The 20716-nt window shown below is 43.8% G+C and overlaps 1 protein-coding gene across 2 annotated transcripts in view; it reads right to left on the bottom strand.

Moving 5' to 3' along the window:
* LOC147106027 (A disintegrin and metalloproteinase with thrombospondin motifs 20-like) overlaps positions 1 to 20716 on the bottom strand; it is a 288734-nt gene that overhangs the window by 108603 nt on the left and 159415 nt on the right. For both annotated transcript variants that reach the window (XM_086008707.1, XM_086008708.1), the window contains exon 18: positions 8687 to 8854. In XM_086008707.1, the coding sequence (XP_085864833.1) occupies positions 8687 to 8854 (168 nt within the window). The remainder of the gene's footprint in view (positions 1 to 8686; positions 8855 to 20716) is intronic.

Genomic DNA, 20716 nt, shown 5'->3' on the forward strand with positions numbered 1-20716 from the left:
GTATATATACAGCGGTAATTTCTTTGGAAATGTTTTTACAAGTGCTGGTTTCATCAGGAATAGCTCAACTGAATAAAAGCTTTCAGGAAAATTAAAAAATCCTGCACAACTCAGAAACTCAATCATGTTAAGCAGTTCATAAAAAGGTGGATCAGCTTCATTATTTAACACTTAAAGGTAGATTCCAAAGCATCTGGCACTGATCTGAGAGGCTCAAGAACTTAGGTTTTCTCCTCCTCTACGCCCCTCCATCGAAGAGTGCATATATGGTTCAAAAACGCAAGAAGTCTTTCAGAAAACAAGACTGAACAGTATATGTACAAATCAAACAGTACATGACTTATCTTTTCCCAGGACGTTAGAAGCAGTACTACAGCTTTGGAACACTCTTCCCACGCTGTCTGACCTTGAGCGGCTCTAGCATCAAGCCTAAATCAACTATTGTAGAAAGGTTTCATTTTAAAATAAGCCTACTTTGCGTCTTTACCAGTTAAACTCAATCAAAACCTAATTTTGTTCCCCCAGCTTTTTTTTTTTTTTAAGGTCGTCAGAAAAAGAGCAAATGGTACCCAGACAGAATGCGAGAGACATGCAGGATCATCAGCAGGCGATACAAACTGCAGCTGGATTTGATGGGCAACTTGGTTCCTCACCTAAAGTCTTTGGGGGGAGGGGGGGCTAACTTTCAACTGCAGCAGGGGCTGCCCGTTATACACCCTACCCTCAGCAGGGGCTGCCCGTTATACACCCTACCCAATTTTCCTGTCCATTATCGGGCGAGTGGTATAACGTGTTGCCAATCCGATGCTGCCAGTTTTCCGACCCCACCAAAATTGAACTATACCCCCTTCATCTCTAACCTATTTAACTATGGCTCCTCGGTACAGTTCATTCAATTGCAAGGTATCCCACGCTCCATTCTACATATGACCTGGGAATGCTTCAATTGCTCTTGGCATGAGGTGGGAGATATTTTATTAACTCCAGTCAAGATTCAGCTGGCCCTTCCCTCTTCTCCTGCCTAGGCCTTTGGGTTGGTGTTTCCCTTATGGGAATCCTCCCAGTTGGGAGCCTGAAAGATCATAAAACGCATGATACGCTTCTCCCTTCTGACAGCTGAAAGGCTTATTATGATTGCATGAAGGTCACCAGGAGCACCTCTTAAACAGCAGTGGCTAGATTTAATTAAATTAGAAACGGCTAGCTCACCGGAGGTTGGGGGAAGTATGCAATTTTCGATCAGAAATGGAATCCCTTTGAACAGCTTCGTGGGATTAAAGCACAATCAGGAAGTCAACTAGACCCAAATGGACTCAAAACCTGGTTATTATAATGTGTGAATGCTTACATTATCTTTGTAATATACAGTATAAGGATTAAATGACTTTTAGTATAAGTTCCTCAGCGGCTGAATTGGCAACAGTTGCACTTAACAGCCTTAGTACAGGTTAGTTGAAAATTGATGAAAAACTCAATGCAAAAATTAAATTAAAAACTGCTGTGATTGAACCTGCAAAAATACAAGGAATCGACCCAATCGAGAAAGCAGAATGTAAGTCTGGCGAATATTACAGTACATTAGGTGAGAATAAAATGTGGTTGTGCTCAATATGACAAATGGGCAATGGAGGAAGAAGAGATCAAATCGTGGATCCTTTCTCTTTAATGGGTGGGAAAAAACATTGATAAATGGAGCACTTCAAAAAGCTCATTAGCATAGTGTTATATGATCATACAGAACAACTTGTCAGTGTGGACTTGCATTATGCAGTGTCAACTACCGACTCGAGATTAAAAGGAAGGTCACTCTTAACAGAACTAAAGAATTACCAAGGAGAAAGAAAAGCATAAAACCAGGCATACAGGAAATTCGCATTTAAGTAGGAAGCCTTTAAAAGCTAAAATGCTTCTAAATTCTGACTCTAGAGAAAAGTGGTAACAATGTTTAGGGTGTTGATGGTATAGTGGCTAATGGCACAAGTGTACTGCAGGATAGAAAGCTAGGAGGAAGGTTTTCCCTTCCAATTCCTCCCCCTCCCATAGTGAGTTCCTGATCTCAGCAAGAACATTAGTGAGGTCCAAGTGAAGGCAAGGTCATTTTTCTCAGAGGGACAATTAGGAGTCAACCTTAAGTTGAAAAACCTAAGTGAAGGGAAAAGGTCCACACAGTGCAGGACAGTAGCAAAGCTGAAAGGAGCAGCAGAGCGGATGAAATAAGTCGGATGTAGCAGACACGCACATCACTTAACAGATGAATAAAACTCAGCACCACTCAATTATCTGTCAGGAGAAATGATCAACCACAATTATTGCTAGTCTTCACCATCACTGATGAAATGCAGAAACCCACTGTTATTTTTTCAATGCTAAGTTGAGTCGTATGGCAACTTTCTTCTCCCAGAAACTATTACCTTTTGGCCCAGATTTTCCTGGGGACTTGTGTCATTGTAATAACCCTTGAATGGTTCAAAAAGAGGAAATTATGGAGTAAGTGACTTACGCCATTACTTACAGCACGCCATATTTTCCGGGGACTTTTGCACCTTTACCCTTGCTGAATATAGTTAGAAGGTAATTATCATACCTCCGTAACCACCGCCCCCCCCCCCGCCAACCACACCCCATTAAAATCAATGGCGATTGCAATTTCCCTGCATTTAAGGCAGTTTTCACGTCGCTTTTACTGATCAGCACTTGTTGAAAGACAGGTTGCACTTCCATGTCAATAAAAATGTATTATTAACAATTCTTTTCTTTGAAATATTTTTTATAACGATGTTTCATTTTAAGCATTGTTTGTTGCTCTGAAGAGTATAATTGTTTTGAAATAACGGCAGAAACACTCACACAAGTAAACTGCTGGAGAGTGTAGCAAAAACTGGTACAAAGTATATCGGTCCCTAAAGTCACAAAGCTGAAGGACACTGGTCCCAGCTCTTCCCTCACATTTAGATTAAAATATTTTGTATGCATCAAATGCTGGTTTTTGGACCTGTTAATCACACAAAATTTGCTTTACTTTTTCTCAACATTCGAAAGGGCCTGGATTTAACTGGAGCCCCAACCTGCTTCAGTCCAAGGTTTATTTGGTTACTCTGGGAGATCCCTATCACTGTTTCTAGCAGTTAATCATAGAATCATAGAAGTTTACAGCACAGAAAGAGGCCATTCGGCCTATCATGTCTGTGCCGGCCAAAAAAGAGCTATCCCGCCTAATCCCACTTTCCAGCTCTTAGTCTGTAGCCTTGTAGGTTATGGCACTTCAAATGCATATCCAAGTACTTGCGATGAAGGTTTCTGCCTGTACCAACCTTTCAGGCAGTGAGTTCCACACCCCCACCACATGTGGGTGAAAACATTTCTCCTCAACTCCCCACTAATCCTTCTGCCAATTACTTTAAATCTATTCCCCCTGGTTATTGACCTCTCTGCTAAGGGAATTAGGTCCTTCGTATCCACTCGATCTAGACCCTCATAATTTAGCACCTCAATTAAATCTCCCTTCAGCCTTCTCTGTTGCAAAGAAAACAACCCCAGCCTATCCAATCTTTCCTCATAGCTAAAATTCTCTAGTCCTGGCAACATCCTCGTAAATCTCCTCTGTACCCTCTCTAGTGCAATCACATCTTTCCTGTAATGTGGTGACCAGAACTGTACGCAGTACTCTAGCTGTGGCCTAACTAGTGTTTTATACAGTTCAAGCATAACCTCCCTGCTGTTATATTCTATGCCTCAGCAAATAAAGGAAAGTATCCCGTGTGCCTTCTTAACCACCTTATCTAACTGTCCTGCTACCTTCAGGGATCTGTGGACATGCACTCCAAGGTTCCTCTGCACTTCTCAGTATCCTACCATTTATTGTTTATTCCCTTGCCTTGTCAGCCCTCTCCAAATGCATTACTTCACACTTCCCCGGATTGAATTCCATTTGCCACTTTTCTGCCCACCTGACCAGTCCATTGATATCTTCCTGCAGTCTACAGCTTTCTTCCTCACTATCAACCACACAGCCAATTTTTGTATCATCTGCAAACTTCTTAATTATGCCCCTACATTGAAGTCTAAATCATTGATGTATACCACAAAAAGCAAGGGACCTAGTACTGATCCCTGCGGAACCCCACTGGAAACAGCTTTCCAGTCACAAAACCACCCGTCGACCATTCCCCTTTGCTTCCTGCCACTGAGCCAATTTTGGATACAACTTGCCACTCTCCCTTGGATCCCATGGGCTCTTACTTTTCTGATCAGTCTGCCATGTGGGACCTTGTCAAAAGCCTTGCTAAAATCCATGTAGACTACATCATATGTACTACCCTCATCGACCCTCCTTGTTACTTTCTTAAAAAATTCAATCAAGTTATCAGGCATGACCATCCCTTAACAAATCCATGTTGACTGTCCTTGATTAATCCGTGCCTTTCTAAATGATGATTAATACTGTCCCTCAGAATTTTTTTCCAATAATTAGCCCACCACTGAGGTTAGGCTGACTGGCCTGTAATTACTCGGTCTATCCCTTTCTCCTTTTTTAAACACAGTACAACGTTAGCAGTCCTCTAGCACCACGTCTGTAGCCAGAGATGATGAGTAAAATGAGGGTCAGAGCCTCCACTATTTCCTCCCTTGCTTCTCTTAACAGCCTGGGATACATTTCATCCAGGCATGGCGATTTATCTACTTTCAAAGATGATAAACCCCTTAATATTTCCTCTCTCACTATGTTTATCTCATCTAATATTTCACACTCCTCCTCCTTAACTACAATGTCTGCATCGTCCCTGTCCTTTCTGAAGACAGACACAAAATATTCATTAAGAACCATACCCACGTCTTCTGCCTCCACACACAGGTTATCTTTTTGGACTCTAGTAGTAATCCCTGTCCCTCAATAATGTGAAATACTTTGCATCAAATGTATTCATTGAATCGCTGGGGAAAAAATGGCTGTGCCGCTTCTGATTCACCGCCATGCTCACTGCAGTGAATTCTCATTAGAAATGGAGGAAGTTATCGATGATGAGATGATGACTGTGGAATGGCTAAATTGATGTTGCTAATTTTGTGATTGCAATGAAAATCTAGTCCATTATGGTGACTCCAATGGACGTTCTTGAGTAAGATAGTGTAGAAACAAACTGTGCCTCCTGAAAACAGACACTGCAAACATCTATGAGAATAGAATGGCAGCTAGCATAAAAGCTAATCCAAATGTCTTCTATAGGCATATAAATAGTAAACGGGTAGTAAGAGGAGGGGTGGGGCCATTTAGGGACCAAAAAGGAGACCTACGCATGGAGGCAGAGGGCATGGCTGAGGTACGAAATGAGTACTTTGCATCTGTCTTCACCAAGGAAGAAGATGCTGCCACAGACATAGTGAAGGAGGAGGTAGAGGAGATACTGGATGGAATAAAAATTGATAAAGAGGAGGTACTAGAAAAGCTGGCTGTACTTAAAGTAGATAAGTCACCAGGACCAGATGGGATGCATCCTAGGATGCTGAGGAAAGTGAAGGAAGAAATTGCAGAGATACTGGCCATAATCTTCCAATCCACCTTAGAAACGGGGGTTTTGCCAGAGGACTGGAGAAATGTAAATGTTACAACCTTGTTCAAAAAGGGTGTAAAGATAAACCCAACAACTACAGGCCAGTCAGTTTAACCTCAGTAGTGGGGAAACTTTTAGAAACAATAATCAGGGACAAAATTAATAGTCACTTGGACAAGTGTGGATTAATTAAGGAAAGCCAACAGGGATTTGTTAAAGGTAAATTGTGTTTAACCAGCTTGATCGAGTTTTTTGATGAGGTAACAGAGAGGGTTGATGAGGGCAATGCGGCTGACATGGTGTACATGGATTTCCAAAAGGTGTTCGACAAAGTGCCAAATAATAGGCTTGCCAGCAAAGTTGAAGCCCATGGAATAAAAGGGACAGTGGCAGCATGGATACGAAATTGGCTAAGTGACAGGAAACAGAGAGTAGTGGTGAACGGTTGTTTTTCGGACTGGGGCAAGGTATACAGTGGTGTTCCCCAGGGGTTGGTTCTAGGACCACTGCTTTTATTGATATATATTAATGATGTGGATGTACAGGGCACAGTTTCAAAATTTGCAGATGACACAAAACTTGGAAGTATAGTGAACAGTGAGGAGGATATTGATAGACATGACGAGGACATAGACAGGACACGTGGCAGATGAATTTTAATGCAGATAAGTGTGATGTGATACATTTTGGTAGAAAGAATGAGGAGAGGAAATATAAACTAAAGGGTACAATCCTAAAGAGGGTGCATAAACAGAGAGACCTGGGGGTATATGTACACAAATCGTTGAAGGTGGCAGGGCAGGTTGAGAAAACAGTTAAAAAAGCTTACGGGATCCTGGGTTTCATAAATAGAGTACAAAAGCATGGAAATTATGATGAACCTGTATAAAACAACTGGAGTATTGTGTCCAATTCTGGGCACTGCACTTTAGGAAGGATGTGAAGGCCTTAGAGAGGGTGCAGAAAAGATTAACGAGAATGATTCCAGGGATGAGGGACTTCAGTTACGTGGATAGACTGGAGAAGCTGGGGTTGTTCTCCTTAGAGCAGAGAAGGTTGAGAAGAGATTTGATAGAGGTGTTCAAAATCATGAGGGGCCTGGATAGATGTAAAATACTGGAATTGATTATCAGGAGCAAAGCTGAGGATTATCTGTAGAACAAAAACCTGGTAAACAGCAGTTACTACAGCTCGAGAAGGGAAGGTACTGTCTGGCCAACCTCCTTGATTTGAGTGAGGAAGTGACGACCCAAATGGATGATGGCAAACCTTACGATGTTGTGTCCTTAAGGCTTCCCAAAGGATTTTGATAAAGTTGTACATGAAAGGCTCCTAGTTAAGCGCAAAGCTGTGGGCATTCAGGGTAAACCTTGGGAAGGGATAAGAACCAGGCTAAAGAATAGAAAACGAGTACTCATTAGCGGAGTCATGCCAGTGGGGAGCACTGCGTGGGGTGCCCCAGAGATTGGTGTCGGGACCACTACTGTTTCTAATTTACATCACTGACTTGAGTTCAGAAACTCAATGAAAATGGGTCAAATTTGCAGATGATACCTAATTAGGAGGGCCAGTGGAATCAAGAGGCAGCATAAAAATTACACACTGATTTTAACAAAATATGTGAGTTGACCAAACAATGGCAGATGAAATTTAATGTAGCCATTTCCTCCCAATTTAGATTGGGAGGAAAAATGAGTGACATATGTGGTGTTGAAATGACTAAGGATCAAGTCGCTGAAATCGCCACTCAACATATCCAACCAATGCCGAGAAGCAATCAACAAAGCCAATGGAATGTTGAACCAAATAGCCAACACAGTAGAATATAAGTCAGAGGAAGTTGTGACCAAATGGCACAGTGCTCTAGTCAGACCACACCATAAGTCCTCTGGTCAGTTCTGGTCAACGTGACACACACATTAGAAGCAGTGCAGAGAAAAGCCAAGAGGCTGATCCTGAATGTAAAGGGTGTGAATTATGAGGAACGGCTGGAGAAACCTGGGCTCTTCCGCCTGGAAAGGAGGCATCTGAGAGGCGATCATTTAGAGGTTTACAAGATAGAAAACAACATGGAAAAATATTTTAAATTAAACTGCGGGAGTAGTACAAAGGGGCACAGGTTTAAACTAGTAAAAGGTAATTTTGGGACTGATATCAATGGAGATGGGGGGGGCAGGGAGGAGTGTACGGCCTTTCTAAATGAATGAATTAAGATGGGCTGAGTAGCCTTCATCATTTGTAAGTATCTTGTGATCTACAGTAGGCCATGAAGAGTTTGAGGATTCAAAGTATTTGCAGTTCTTGGAACATATTTAGATGCAGGCAATGTAACAGTTACAGCGGTCGAGTACTAAACTGCTTCATTGGCAGCCAGGTTCAGATTGAATTGAATTCGATTACCCTCCAATGAAAATATTTTGCCGAATCTGGCCACACCACTTGAGGGAGTGAGCCGTCTCTGGAGAGGGGAAGAATTGATTAAAGTAAACTAGTAAATTCAGAGGAAGCTCTATTCAAAGTTCAACTCCTTCCAGCCAATGTAGAGCAGCATTGACAATGGTTGCGGAGAAGTCTATAGCCAAGATTGTTCTACATTTCTGGTTGAAGGAATGGAGGTAGAGGGTGTGATGAAATATGCCATTCATCAGGCACTGTATTCCCTATGTTTAGTTTAGTTTCAGTTTCATTTCCTTACCTGTATTGTATTGTGTGTAGGGCTCCGCCCATACCTGGCCCCTACTTAAGCAAGCCCCAGCATGTCTCACAGCAGTACAGCAGATCTCTGGATGAGAGACACTTCTCCAATGTGTATTACTTTCTGAGTTAATAAAAGCCTTGCTTTGCTCCGTTAACGTCAAGTCTCGGATTCATTGAGGCACATCAGAGGGAAAATAGAGATTAAAACTAACAAAGTGAACTATATCAGTGGATTCTTTTTAAAGGAAGTCGTTACCATTGAAATACTCAATAAAATTACACAGCTTGAAAAAAAGTGTATAATTGTGAACCAAAAACCTTTAGTATACCGCCTTAGGAAATTCAGATTCAGGCTCATGTCAAAATTTAAAAGAAATGACTGTCATAATTTTTCAACAGAGAGGGAATAAAGAAAGGTACAGAACTGCATTAGATCATACCTCCTTCCATCGAGTGGCTTTCCAGCCTGGGCATCGGCCGGCTCGGCACTGTTTATATATTCGAGGCTTCTTTAAGTGATCACAGTACTTGTTGTCCACAGCTATCTGCTCCGTGTCAACACAGTAGACATCCCGGTGCTTGGTGCCCTTTCCACAGGATACAGAACACTAGGAACAAAGCACAGAGGTTAAATTCTAACAATCCATAGCAACACATTTCTTCAAATTTTGTGTCTCACTAATTGCAAGAAAACAAAAATCCATGGCAAACAGATTAGAAAAGTTAACAAGTGTATTTGTTGTCCACGTCTCTGTAATGAAGCTACAAAGTCATAGATAAATGTCTGCTGGATGGTCTGTTATGGCATTTTATATCAAGTTAATACACACAAGTTTCAAAATAAAAGCCCTCATCACTGTGCATTGCAATGTGGCTGAGCATGTGAGTGCAAAAGAAAAGGCTGAAACGTTCGCAACCATCCTCAGACAGAAGTGCCAAGTGGATGATGCATCTTGGCCTACTCCTGAGGTCCCCAAAATCACAGATCCCAGTCTTCAGCCAATTCGATTAATTCCACGTGATATCAAGAAACAGCTCAGTGCACTGGATACAGCAAAGGCAGTGGGCCCTGTCAACATCTTCACTGTCGTGCTGAAAACATGTGCTCCAGAACAGGTCACACCTCTAGCAAAGCTGTTCCAGTACAGCTACAACACTGGCATCTACCCGACAAATGGAAAACTGCCCAGGTATGTCCTGTCCACAAAAATCAGGATGAATCCAATCCGCCAATTACCGCCCCTTCAGCATACTCACAATCATCAGCAAAGTGATGGAAAGTGTAATTGACAGTGCTATCAAGCAGCACTTACTCACCAATAACCTACTCGCCGATGTTCAGTTGGGTTCTGCCAGGACCACTTGGCTCCAGACCTCATTACAGCCTTGGTCCAAACATAGACAAAAGAGTTCAATTCCAGAGGCAAGGTGAGAGTGACTGCCCTTGACATCAAGGCAGCATTTGGCCGAGTGCAGCACCAAGAAGCCCTAGTAAAACTGAAGTCAATGGGGATCAGGAAAACACTTCATTGGGTGGAGTTATACTTAGCACAAAGGAAGATGGTTGTTAGAGGCCAATCATCTCAGTCCCAGGACATTGCCGCAGGAGTTCCTCCGGGCAGTGTCCTAGGCCCAACCATCTTCAGCTGCTTCATCAATGGCCTTCACTTTATCATAAGGTCAGAAGTGGGGATGATTGCACAGGTGGTGGTGCTCTCATGCACCTGCTGCCCTTGTCCTTCTAGGTGGTAGCGGTCATGGGTTTGGGAGGTGCTGTTGAAGAACCCAGCGTTCAGTTCCATTCGCAATTCCTCAGATAATGAAGCAGTCCGTGCCCACATGCAGCAAGACCTGGACAACATCCAGGCTTGGGCTGATAAGTGGCAAGAAACACTCGCGCCACAAAAGTACCAGGCAATGGCTATCTCCAACAAGAGAGAGTCTAACTATCGCCACTTGACATTCAACGGCATTACCATCATCGGATCCCCCACCATCAACATCCTGGGGATCACCATTGACCAGAAACTCAACTGGACCAGCCACATAAATACTGTGGTTACAAGAGCAGGTCAAAGGCTAGGTATTCTGCGGCAAGTGTCTCGATTCCTGACTCCCAAAGCCTTTCTACTACCTATAAGACACAAGTCAGAAGTGTGAATGAATTCTCTCCACTTGCCTGGATGAGTGCAGCTCCAACAACATAAGAAGCTTGACACAATCCAGGACAAAGCAGCCCGCTTGATTGGCACCCCATCCACCACCTTAAACATTCACTTCCTCCACCACCGGCATACCATGGCTGCAGTGTGTACCATCTACAAGATGCACTGCAGCAACTCACCAAGTCTTCTTTGACAGACCCTCCCAAACCCATGACTTCTACCACATAGAAGAACAAGAGCAGCAGGCGCATGGGAACACCACCACCTCCATGCTCCCCTCCAAGTCACACACCATCCTGACTTGGACATACATCGCTATTCCTTCATCGTCGCTGGGTCAAAATCCTGGAACTCCCTCCCTAACAGCACCGTGGGAGTGCCTTCACCACAGGGACTGCAGCAGTTCAAGAAGGCGGCTCACCACCACCTTCTCGAGGGCAATTAGGGATGGGCAATAAATGTTAGCCTTGCCAGTGATGCCCACATGCCATGAATGAATTAAAAAAATAGGGCTGACTTGCTACAGTGGATAATCTACAATATGGGTTACTTAAAATTTTTGCAAAGCAAAGAAAATAGTATCAAAATGTTCACGGTTGACTGCACGTTTGCATTTAAAGATCCCTTAAATGAAATAGGTTGTCAAATTCACCACCAGGCACCAGATGGAAAGAAATCCAGCTGATGCTGCTTTCAGTTCCACACAGCACTGCAGGCCATAACCATGGGAGCAACCATAAAACACCTGTTTGGCCATGGCAGCAGTCAGAGATGGAGCACGAGTTCCAGTCACAGTTATCGCACTGTCTAAATTTCATCTCGCATTAGAGGGTGATATCTGTTTCCTTCCGCACCAACAATTCCGCCAATATTTATCCCTCAACCAACATAACAAAAACAGATTATCTGGTCATTTTCACATCGCTGTTTGTGGGAGCTTTCTGTGCACAAATTGGCTGCTGAGTTTCCCACATTACAACAGTGACTACACTTCAAAAGTACTTCATTGGTTGTAAAGCGCTTCGAGACGTCCGGTGGTCGTGAAAGGTGCTATATAAATGCAAGTCTTTCTTTTTAACTGTGAAGGCTTTCGACTCCAAGGTTCCTGGCTTTAACTAGATGCTGGTGACTGGACGGTATAGTGAGTTAGAATATTGCCCCAAAGATTACGGTCGGTGGCGTAGCTACGGAGTACACCGCTGACCTACGAAAAGAATACGAACCTCCCTTGTGCGAGGCCCAGAACGTAGACTTGCTCTTCGGCACTGCAGAGTTGTGAGCAGCGTATTACATCATGAAGGCCAGGAGCGCAGCGTACAGCCTATGTGTAAGGGAAGACATGCCCACAAAATCCGTCAAAACTAAACCACGCCCACAGAAACGTCTCTCAGTCTCTTCCATTGAAAATATACTTTACAAACTTTTATTTAAACTGGTACTTGGATTTATTTCATATATCAGCATTTTGTTTTATTTTTTCATCCAAACTCACAATTTATTAGTCCTTATGTATACAACTTCCTGTTTTGATACTCAGTAAAGGTCAAACACTCCTACAAGTAATGTTGTTGAACTTCAGAAAGAGATTCCCAGCCATATATTCAATGTTAATTTTCAGGATTAAAATATAATGGCCCAGAAACTCGGGACGGGGGCTTCCCGCGGGTGCAAGCCTCCGACCTGCACTTACCTAGCGCGCCGGCCGTTGAGCTGTGGGCCCGCGTGGGATTCCGATCCTGAGCCTGCTCCAACTGCCGGCGCGCAGTGCTTGCGTATCCCAGGGACGCAGTTAGTTCGATGCGTCCTCTGGGATCACGTGGGCCATGGAGAGCCAATGGTAGCAGGGAATACTTCATTCATAAAATTGACAGGAAGAGCTGTCAAAACCATAAATACTATAAGCCCCAAAACATCACTAAAACTTCAAATACATTTTTTAAAAAACATCACATTTTTAAAATAACTATAAATTATATAAAATAACTATTTTAAACAATAATTTTAATTTTTGAAAAAATTAATTACATTTTCTAACGGGGCTAAAAATAAGCTTACCTTTCTTTAAAGTATTTAAAAATAATAAACCTGTGGAAAAAATGTTTTAATTTTAATTAATTCACCACTTACCTTGTTAAAAGCAGGCCTTGTGCCTGCTTTTTACATGTGTAACTCCTGGAGACTTACCCTCCCGGAAAAACCTGGAAAAAAAATGTAAGTTCGATGCGCATGCACTGCCTCTCCAGCGCACGCGTTCCACCTCTGAACCCCTTCTTTCAAGGGAACAGAAGTTCTGGTTTCCCGCGCGTGCGCAGTGCATGCACGAAACCGGCACTTTCGTTGGGCCTACGTGAGAGTACCCAGCACGTACTCACGTGTGGGGATCCGAATTTCTGGGCCATTATTCAGACCTCATTTAGACTGGTAATAGATAAATCTATTTTCCTCGTTATAGATGCATTATATTGTTACGCTATGTTGTTCATTTTTGAGTTGAAAGGACAGAATTGTCTGATAGATGTTCACTTTATTTAACTCAACTTCCCACGTAATTAAAATGAAACTCGACCGACAAAAAACGTTTCCTCCACCAAAACGACACAATAGAGATACAGAGATCTTCTTTTAAGATGTGAAACAGGTTCCTGTGCCTGCTTTCACTAACCGTAACATTTTCGGATGTAATTGCTGGGCAATTCGCCCAACTCTGCTCCAGCAATGAGTGCTTCCCCGTCGGTGCGGATCATCTGTCAAGGCGTACCTTGACAGATCGCCAGTTTGGGATTTAGTGCAAGCGGAAATCCCGAACTTGCGGCATATTTCGAAGGCGGTATGATGGCGTACTCTGCCCCATTATCCTTTCAGCTATGGGACCTGGGTTACATGCCAGCACCGGCTGACGGAACGGAGAATTTCCTATCTGCTTGCTGCAGGGTTTTTATGAAAATTGTATTCAATTGGGCCTCAACCAACTTCTAGTTGGCGCTGACCCACAGCACAAATCTATCTACAATTCATCAAACGTTGGCTGGCGTTTAAAAAGTCCACGCTGTAACAGGAAGTGGCGCTGTTCTGAACCTGAGGTTGCAGCACTATTTCAGGGCAGAATAGCCAAAGTTACGCTGTGCATGCCGTATTTGACCTGGGAGGTCCTGATGTTGACACTTATACAAAGGGAGGGTCATTCCAACATAAAGTCATCCCCGACTTCCTTAAGCACAAAAATTTGTCAAGAAATATAAAGAGCTGCACTCAAAATTCAATGGCAACAACTTGCATTTATATATTGCCTTTAATGTAGTGTAAAGTCACAAGGCGCTTCACGGGGGTGTAGTCAAACAAAAATTTACTTCGAGCCAAAGAAAGACACATGACGGAGGTAGGGTTTAAGGAGGGTCTTAAAGGAAGAGAGAGATGAAGAGGTTTAGGGAGGGAATGCCAGAGCTTTGGGCCTAGGCAGCTGATGGCACGGCTGTCAATGGTGGGCTGAAGTAAATGGGGGATGTACAAGAGGCCAGAGTTGGAGGTACACAGAGATCTTGGAGGGTTATAGGGCTGGAGGTTCTTTAACCTTCATCCTGCCCCATTCATTAACTTCTTCAACAATTAGTTCTCAAGTTGGACAGATTTGTGTGCACCTTTGGAAGTGGCTTAGTGAGGTTCAGTGAATGGTGAGACATAACGGTACCCCTCGCAATGGTGATGAGTGTGAAAGGAATGGCTTGGGCATTGTAGGGATGCCTTATGGTGTTGGTGTGGGGTGGTGCCAACCTGGCGCATCATGTGGCAGCCAGGGTGTACTGCATCAAGTGAAGTAAATCTGGCCATGGTGAGGCCATCCCTGGCCTCCCGGGCAGCAATGTGCTCAGGTGCTGATGCCCTCTGTCCTGTGCAGCATCAGGTGATTGCGGAGAAGGTTGGTGGTGTTGTTGGTGCTGCTGGTGTTGGGGCTGATCGTGGTGGGATTCTATGGACCAAGGTGAGAGAGTATAAAGGGCACCCATGCTGATGAAATAGATGGCAGGTGAAGTAGAGATGACAGAAGCGATCTGTCAATGGTGAAAGAGGCAATGAGGTCAGACTGGATGGAGACTTGTGTAAAGACTTGCTGCATGGTGAATCTGTTGTGGAAATGCAGTGAGGAATAGCTTGTGGCTGAGGGAAGATATCTCTGTAAGGTGGGTGCTTTTACTGTACATCTGAAGCTGTTAATTCAACAGCTGATTCAATGGTCACTGAACTCCCACCTCAGCTTGACAGACGTGGACCCCGTGGGCGAGCTGTCAAATGCAGAAGGTGAGCTCAAATTCATTCTTGAGTGACTCTAAACAAGCCACTAATTACCTGCATTGGGTCCCCTGCTGTGAACCCGCCGCTGCGTGTCGGGTCTGCTCAGCGCTGACAGACCCGGCATCGGGGAAAGGCACATGGTGGCGCGTTCACAGCGGGGTCCCGACCTGCTGGGAGAAAAAAGCACTTTCCCACCCGAGCCCCCACCGATCGCGCCCGCTGACCCCCCGTAAAATTCAGCCCAAAGATTTTTTAAGGTCTGAATCTTACAAATTAGGAGGCTTTTGTCCCCCATTTTAAAATAGGAGTTAACAAGTTGTGAATAACACACAAAAATCACAGTTTACAGTGGGATGTTGCAGTTAACCTGTAAGTAAGGAGGATCTCAATCATCTGATTGCAATTTAGCCCATTCATATATTATTAGTTCTTCTGTGCTCAGTGGATAATGCAGCATCATGCTGCAACTCACGTATTCTTTGTTCAGCTAATAATTTGTATCCATAAAGTAGGACAAATTCAACAACCGGAAAGGGCAACAGTTGCGCTGATCACTTAATTTGTGAAAAAATCTACCTTTACATCTCCGTGCTTTTCCAATTTAGGCACCTAAAGTTATCATCTCTTTCAGTACACAGCTGACAATTGTTTACAGTGTACGAGAAATATGAAAACTACCAATTATGCTGCAGATGGTAAAATGTCATTTGTGAAGCGGATTCTATTCATCACCATGTTACAAAACTGGGCAGACCAGTCTTCAAGAAACAGCTGTGTGGTACTGTCATGCTACTTAGGTATTAGCCGCAGATCAGCAGTCACACTCTCACTTCTGAGTCAGAAAATTGTGGGTTCAAGTCCCACTCCAGAGACTTGAGCACAAAATGTAGGCTGACATTTTAGCACAGTACTGAGGGAGTGCTGCACTGTTGTAAGTGCCATCTTTCAGATGAGATGTTAAACCGAGGCCCTGTCTGCCCTCTCAGGTGAGCATAAAAGATCCCATGGCTCTGTTTTGAAGAAGAGCAGGGGAGTTCTTCCCAGTGTCCTGGCCAATATTTATCCCTCAACTAACACGACGAAAAACAGATTATCTGGTCATTATCACATTGCTGTTTGTGGGACTTTTCTGTGTGCAAGGCGGCTGCCGCTTTTCCTGCATTACAACCATGACTACATTTCAAAAGTACTTCATCGGCTGTAAAGCGCTGAGGTCATGTAAGGCGCTATAGAAATGCAAGTCTTTCTTTCTTTACTCAAAATCAAGAAGGGTTGTAATGATTGGCATATCAGGTAGATGTAAAAGATCCCATAGCACTATTCAAATAAGAGTATGGAACTTCTCTCCAGTGTCCTGGTCAACATTTATCCCTCCACTTACACTTAAAATAAACGATCTGGTCATTTATTTCATTGCTCTTTGTAGGAGCTTGCTGTGTATAAATTGGCTGCCATGTTTCCTCACATTTCAACAGTGACTATGGGGGGAATTTTGCCAGTCCTGGGGAGGCGGGACTGCCAGGAAAATGGCAGAAACTGGGAGCGAGTACCGAACCCGCTCCCAACCCGCCTCCGTGCCATCTTCCCGGAAGGCGGGTCCCCGACTTGCGCAGGGACCCGTCTCCTCGAGGCAGGAAGGGGGTTACAGCCAATTAACTGCCTGTTAACAGGTAGTTAACAGGCAGTTAAAAGGCGTATCCCCATTTTATCCACACAAGTGCAGGCTTCCCGGCGGCTGTGAACCTCGCCAGGGTCAGCGAGGCGAGCAATGGGTCTGCAGGGGTGAGAGGTGTCGAAAAGCCCGCTGTGAGTGATGGGTGCAAGTGTGGGGAGGTAAGTATGAGAGGCAAGTGGAAAAAGTTGACTTACCTTTGTTTCTTTCTGCAGGCTTCAACCCTTGGGGATCCGGAGGTGCCTCATCTCAATGGAAGAGATGACAGAATCTGATTTCTGTTAAGGAAAGAGGTTTGTTGAGTCTTCAGTACAAGGACTCACCATAGAACAGAGATTATCATTGTTTGACAGCTTCTCAAAGCTGTCAAACGCTGACAATTCATCTGTCAAAAATTTTTGACAGATGAAACGTCATACGCTGACGTTCTCCGTCACCAGCTTTCCCTTAATTGGCCTGCTAAGCCTGCAGGGCGGGCTTAACAAGGTCAATCAAGGGAAAATAGCGTGGATTGGCTGGATGTCATTGGGGGCGGGACTGAAACCCGACAACCAGCAGTCCCGCCCCCAACGCGTCCCCATTGATAAAATCCAGCCCTATACTTCAAAAGTACTTCACAGGATGTAAAGCACTTTGGGACGTCCTGAATCGTGAAAGACATTATATAAAGGCAATTCGTTCTTTCTTTTATTGTTAACAGTAATTTCTAGTCTTATATATGTTTTGAAAAGATCTCATGGGGATTCTGTTTTTGCTATGTTGCATTCAAACATTCAAGTGCAAATTTTTCTACCCATCACAGATGTTACTAATAGAACTCTATGATGTACTAATAGGAAGTGATAGTCCAGTTCCTAACCATACATGGTCACAAATGGAGTGTTCATTCCATTCCACATTTTGCTAAGTGAGAACATAATTCAGCTATTGTAACTCGCTGTGTGGGGGACAGATGAAAGCTGGGAAAGAACACATTCATTAACATTCATACGTGCCAGCCTGAAAATAAACAGCATGTGAACTCAATAGGATGATGGAGTCGGATGTGGCTCAAACCCATCACACGTGCAAGCAAAAGTAACAAGTCTTTAGGTGAACATACAGGGAGACTGTGTGGGCCTGTTTTTGCCCCAGTGAATACTAACAACGGGAACCAAAAAGGTAATTGTGTGCATTTCTTTTTTTAAAAAGAGCATTTTGATAATTTTAAACAGAAGTCCAATTAATTCACATCATATATCCAATGATTCATATTACTTATAAAGCTGGATAAATCCAAAATTGAGTACGCCGCAGTGAATTGTTACAGTGTAGGAATTGCCGAATTCCTATCTAAAGTTCTGAGACCAGGCAACTCTGGTAATTAAACAATGTTTAATACAAACTGGTGGAAGTAACAGTTAAAACGCAAGAGAACTAAACAACAGGTGTTTGCTTAAGGCTGACTCCACGAGGACTGAATCTGGCAGCTTCCCCGATGACGCGTCATCACGTTTCCCGCCGTTGGGCACGTCACATGACCTGCGTGATGACGTCATCGCGTTCGGTCTACATCTTAAATGGACCACGTTATTTACATACAGCAAACAAATATAGGTACCGATTCACCCTGTTAAAGGCAATTATGTACATCCATATAAGAGTCCCTTGGTGGCTTTGCCACATGCGCCCCCCCAGAATTGTCCTTCACAGCGAAAGTCAATCGAAGAGGAGGTTGGACGAGCCTGTTCGAACGACTCCTATATTCCCGGAGTCGCCGATTGCCATCGCAGCCGTGGGGCATACTGCAGGTTCGGCCTTACTGTCGTGCAGCTGGTGCTGGTATTTTTTGGATGCCTTGGGCGTGAAACCACAGGGCGGGCGGCAGCATCTGGCCTTCGCGCCGAAACGGGTGTGGTAATAACACAAGGCGGATGGTGGAGGCGTCGGGGTGGGGTCCCGTGGGGAAGGATGCCTCGAGGCGGTGCAACGTTGCTGCATGACCGCGTAAATAGTATCAGCTTCCTCCGCAAGCGCCACACAATCCGTGGTTTCCGACCGTGCGAGGGCCGCCTGTACCTGTTCAGGCAACTGGCTTAGGATCAACTCCTGAAAGAGGAAACATTGCGGTTCGGACCCGAGGAGTGCGAGCATCTGGCTCATTAACTCCGATGGCTTGGAGTTGCCTAGCCCGGGCGGCGTGAGCAATCGTCGTGCATGCTCCGCCTTCGTGAGGCCAAAAACCTGAAGTAGCCGCGCCTTAAGGGTATCATACTTGCTGTCGGCCGGGGGTTTTTCCAGCAGGTTGATGATCCTCGAAGCCATGGAGCTGTCGAGTGCGGAGACCACGTATAGATACCGGGTCTGATCCACCACGATATTCCGAAGCTCGAACTGAGCCTCCGCCTGCACAAACCAGGAGGCCGCCTGTTGTTCCCAAAACCGAGGGAGCTTCAAGGCCACCGCGTTCGCATCCATCGTGTCACTGCGTCTCGCTTCCTCCGCGAAGATCGTCCATGAAGATTCGGGGTCACCACTGTAGGAATTGCCGAATTCCTATCTGAAGTACTGAGACCAGGCAACTCTGGTAATTAAACGATGTTTAATACAAACTGGTGGAAGTAACAGTTAAAACGCAAGAGAACTAAACAACAGGTGTTTGCTTAAGGCTGACTCCACGAGGACTGAATCTAGAAGCTTCCCCGATGACGTCACGTCATCCCGTTTCCCGCCGTTGGGCACGTCACGTGACCTGCATGATGATGTCATCGCGTTCGGTCTACATCTTAAAGGGACCGCATTATTTACATACAGCAAACAAATATAGGTACCGATTCACTCTGTTAAAGGCAATTATGTACATCCATATACAAGTCCCTTGGTGGCTCTGCCACAACAGCATATCATACAATATCAGAAATATATAATGTAAAGAGTTGGGAATAATGCTTAAGAATGCACACATACAATTGAATATGACATTTATATTATTAACTCCAAATGCATGTGCGAATGATCCTCTTGCACACTTAAGGCCATCATATATAAAAATGATGAATATTACGGTAGACCTCCAGATTTTTCTCCAATAGAATTTCCCCATTACTCATATATAAAGATTTCTTAAACATCAATCTGGCAGCATCTTCCACCCCAGCTGCTAAATATAAGGTATTGTAGCTCAGCCTATTGAAAGGATATTATATAATCTGGGAACTTCTTCAACTAAACTTAGCTTGTTTCGTTGTTTTCTTATCATTTCCACCTGGTGCGATCTGCTGCAACGTTTGCTTACTTGTTTTCTTTGCAAAGTTCAGGAAGAACATTCTGCTCAAGGCCAGTATCAAACTGTTCGAGTGCCGGGAAACTGCAAACTTCATTGAATAGCCCGACATCATTAAAGCATTCGCATTTGGCACACCTGAGCTCAATTTGTTTGTCAATAGTCTTTCTGATGGCACGCTGTACCAGTCCAATATTCAGCGCTAATTGCCCACTGTACATTATTTATATTTAAGAAATCTTTGTTTCCAGATGATTTTTATAAAGCTTTAGTACAGAATGAATATTCAAATTGTAACTGGCAATTAAGCTTGGAACAATTTGAGAGAATAATACTAATGCTTTGTTTACAGTATTTAGCAGATCGTAAAAACTGTTTCTGAAATATCACAAGTATACAGTGTGATCCTTTAACTTCAAAATGGATGACTCTACACCATAAAGGCATTAATTGGGGAGGGATGGGGAGGCAAAGAGCTAAATACTGAGGAACACAACATATAGTTCCTACCCACATACTATATCAGTAGCAGCAACAGGCCAATGCTCCTGTAATATTGTGCCAGAATTATATAAGGTAACTGGGCCTGCTACTTTGCAAAAGGTAAGCACAAATTATTGGGTCACAACACAATTTGTTTGAGTAGATTCCTAATTCAAGTCATTAAGGGGAGAACTACATTACCTCAGGAAGCCTTGGAATCTGTCTTTTTTGAATTGCATTGGGACAACAGGAAACACTGCAATGTGTCTCACTGAAGCACTTCTTTCACTTGAATTCTAGTCCTGGAGTTGGTTGTACTGTGTTTGGCATCTTGCAACTTCCATAAACACGGTAATTACGCAGGCATTTCAAACACAGGGTAAGATGTCAGCAGACATGGAGTTCAAAGCGTTCTGAGAAAATCTCAGCCTGAATTTCCTACAAAATGAGTGGCTGCTCCATTATAATGAGTGTTTACGCTCTAAGAGCTTTATGTACTTTGAAGATGGCACAGTGCACAAAAAAAACCTAAATGCACAAGGAAGTGATTTCTTATCTCTGTAAATTGCTTCTTCAGCCCAGGCTTTACTGCCCAAAACCA

Source organism: Somniosus microcephalus, chromosome 16 (assembly GCF_052327205.1).
Source record: "Somniosus microcephalus isolate GS21.2 chromosome 16, FLI_Smic_1.0, whole genome shotgun sequence".
NCBI classification, from domain to species: domain Eukaryota; kingdom Metazoa; phylum Chordata; class Chondrichthyes; order Squaliformes; family Somniosidae; genus Somniosus; species Somniosus microcephalus.